The sequence below is a fragment of the Charadrius vociferus genome, unplaced genomic scaffold (genome assembly GCF_000708025.1).
Source record: "Charadrius vociferus isolate BGI_N301 unplaced genomic scaffold, ASM70802v2 scaffold702, whole genome shotgun sequence".
Lineage (NCBI taxonomy): Eukaryota > Metazoa > Chordata > Aves > Charadriiformes > Charadriidae > Charadrius > Charadrius vociferus.
In genome coordinates, this window is record NW_009647433.1 from 31,747 (window position 1) to 34,618 (window position 2,872).

General features: G+C 56.6%; 1 protein-coding gene across 1 annotated transcript; it reads left to right on the top strand.

Annotated features, from left to right (window-relative positions):
* Window positions 1–833: 833 nt before the first annotated feature.
* Window positions 834–2,579, top strand: LOC104282508 (metabotropic glutamate receptor 6-like; the record flags this gene model as incomplete). Its single annotated transcript, XM_009880608.1, is given in 3 exon segments — window positions 834–1,234; window positions 1,236–1,475; window positions 2,357–2,579. Coding segments are annotated over 3 exon segments (864 nt in total), but the record flags the coding sequence as incomplete, so codon positions are not given.
* Window positions 2,580–2,872: the final 293 nt, after the last annotated feature.

A 2,872-nucleotide genomic window follows, 5' to 3' on the forward strand; every position in this document is an offset into this window, starting at 1 on the left:
CTATGGGGTCCCCCATAGGGTCCCCCCCCCCCCACCACAATGGGTGCTGTCCCCCAACCGCATACCACCATAGGGTGCCAGCCACCCCCTCCCACCCCACAGGGTGCTACCCCTGCCCTATAGGGTGCCAACCCCCACCCCATAGGGTGTCAGGCCACCCATGCCATGCATATAGGGTGTGACTCCCCCACCCACCACCCCATAGGGTGCCACCAGCCCCTCCCCACACCCCCATAGGGTGCTGCCCCCCCACACCCCATTCCCCATAGGGTGACAGCCCCCCTGGGTCCCCATGGGTGCCCCCTCATGGTCTCCTGGGTCCCACCATGATCAACTGGTGGGACCTCAATTGTCAACTGGGTGCCCCTATGGTCATCAGGGTACCCATCCGTGCCCTTCCTGGCCATGATGGTCCTGGTGGGTCCACCCATGGTCGTCTGGATCCCCATAGGTGCCCCTCCAAGGTCTCCTGGTGTGTCCCCCCATGGTCAGCTGGGTCACCTTCCTGGACACATGGGTCCTCTGTCAGTGGGGGGGGATGTCCATGAGGAAGTTCTCTTCTGGATGCTTGGGTCCCCATAAGTGCTTCCCCATGATCTCCTGGTGGGAACCCATGGTCTCCTGGTGGATGCCCATAGTCCTTAGGGGAAGTTCTCCTCCTGGACACCTGGGTCCTCTTGATGGGTGGGGTGGGATGTCATGTAGGGTGGCATGTCCATGGCATGGGGCGGGGAGTTCTGTTCCCAGGTGCCTGGTCCCTCACGTCTTCTCTCTCTCCCCACAGGAGTGGGTGTCCAACACCACATTCCCCCACCTCAGTCTGCTGATTCCCCTGTGGTCCAGGAGAATGGAAGAAGTTGGTGAAAGGTGTTCCCTGCTGCTCGCACTGTGAGCTTTGTGGCAGCTACTGCTACTGTGCCAACCCCCTCACCTGCCTGCCCTGTCCCTCCCACCTCCACCCCACCCCCAGTCATACCCCCTGCTGCCCCACTCCTGTCCTCTGCCTCTGCTGGGGGGACACCTGGGTCACCGTCCCTTTGATGTTTGTCACCTTTGGTTTGATGACTACCACTTTTGTCTTGGTCACCTTCATTAAGCATCACAAGATGCCCATTGTTAAGGCATCAGGGCAGGAGTTGTGTTACGTCCTATCGGCCGGCATCGCTTTGGTCTACACCATCACCTTCATCATGGTGGCCAAGCCTGGGGATGGCATCTGTGCCCTATGGAGACTTCCTGGGCTTGGGGATGAGCCTCACCTACGCCGTGCTCCTTACCAAACCCAACAAGAGCTACAGGATCTTCGAGCGGGGTGAGTCACAGAGGGACCCAGAAGTTCTGGAGGACCCAGATCAGGAGGGGGACAGGAATTCAGGGAGGGACTCAGGAGTTCAGGTTGAGGGACATAGAATGGGGTTCCACCTACCCCATGCTCCTTACCAAGACCAAGCACATCTAATCTGTCTTCAAAGAAGGTGAGTTATGGGGGAAACCAAGAGTTCTGGAGGACCTAGGAGATTAGGAAGGACCCAGGAATTCAGGTTGGGGGTGAGAATTTTGGGTTGAGGGTCAGGAGGGACTTAGAATAGAGTTCCATCTACAATTTGTGCATCACCAAGACCAACTGTGTAAGGTGAGTTGTGGGGGGAAGCAAGAGTTCTGGAGGACCTGAGTGTCCATGAGAGACCCAGGAGTCTAGGGAGAGATCCATTAGTTCAGATTGAGGGTCATGAGTGACTTGCAATGGAATTCCACCTACCCCATGCTCCTCACCAAGACCAATGCATCTACTATGTCTTTAAGCAAGGTGAGTTATTGGGAGGAACCGAGTTCTGGAAGACCCAGGAGTCTGGGAAGGGGACAGGAGTCCAGGGAGGGACCCATGAGATCAGGTTGAGGGATGTAGGATGGAACCTAGCTTATGCTCCTCACCAAAACCAATTACATCTACTATGTCTTCAAGCATGGTGAGTTATGGGGGCGGACCAAGAATTCTGGAGGACCCAGGTGTCTAGGACTCAAGGAAAAGAAAGGGATGGAGGCATGTGGGCTGGTTCCTCTACCTCTAGGGAGGAATCCAGGTGTCTGGGGGTGGACCCATGTGTCCAAGAAGGAACCCAGACATCCAGGCACCCCATAACTCCTTTCTTCTTTGTCCTGCCCCACACCCAGGCAGCTGGTTGGTGAGCCCTCCCCATTTCATCATCCTGACCTCCCAACTTGTCATCATCTTCAACTTGAGTGGCCTCTAACTGGTGGCCGCTGCCATTTGACTCCTCCTTTGCACCCCTCATGCCCTCATTGACTACGAGATGGGTCAAACCCCCAACCCTGAAGACGCCTGAGGTGTCCTCAGGTGTGACATGGCCAAAGGTGACACCTTGGCCTGCTTGGCCTACACTTTTCTCCTCATGTTGACCTGCACCATCTATGCTGTCAAAGCCCAGGGCATCCCCAAGGCCTGCAGCAAGGTCAAACCTGTTGTCTTCACCACGTACGCCACCTGTGTCATCTGGATGGCCTTTGGCTCTCTCTTCTTCAGCACCACCCAGTCAGCTGAGAAGGTGAGGACATCTTGAGAGGGAACCCAGGAGGTGGATGAAGTGGGATTTTGGGAGGATACAGGAGGTTGGGGAGACTCAGAAACTTGGAGCTGGGTGTCTATGGGGCAAACCAAGAGGTTTGGGGCGGGGCAGGAGATCTGGGAGGTGAGATTCTGGGGAGACCCCAGACTTTGGGGGGACCCAGGAGGTTGGAGAAGGGAGGGAGATGGGTCACTATGGGGAAACCTGAGTTTGGGGGGAACTCAGGACTTCTGGGGGACACAGGAGATTGGGGAGGTGGGATTTTGGGGGGATACAGGAGATTAGAG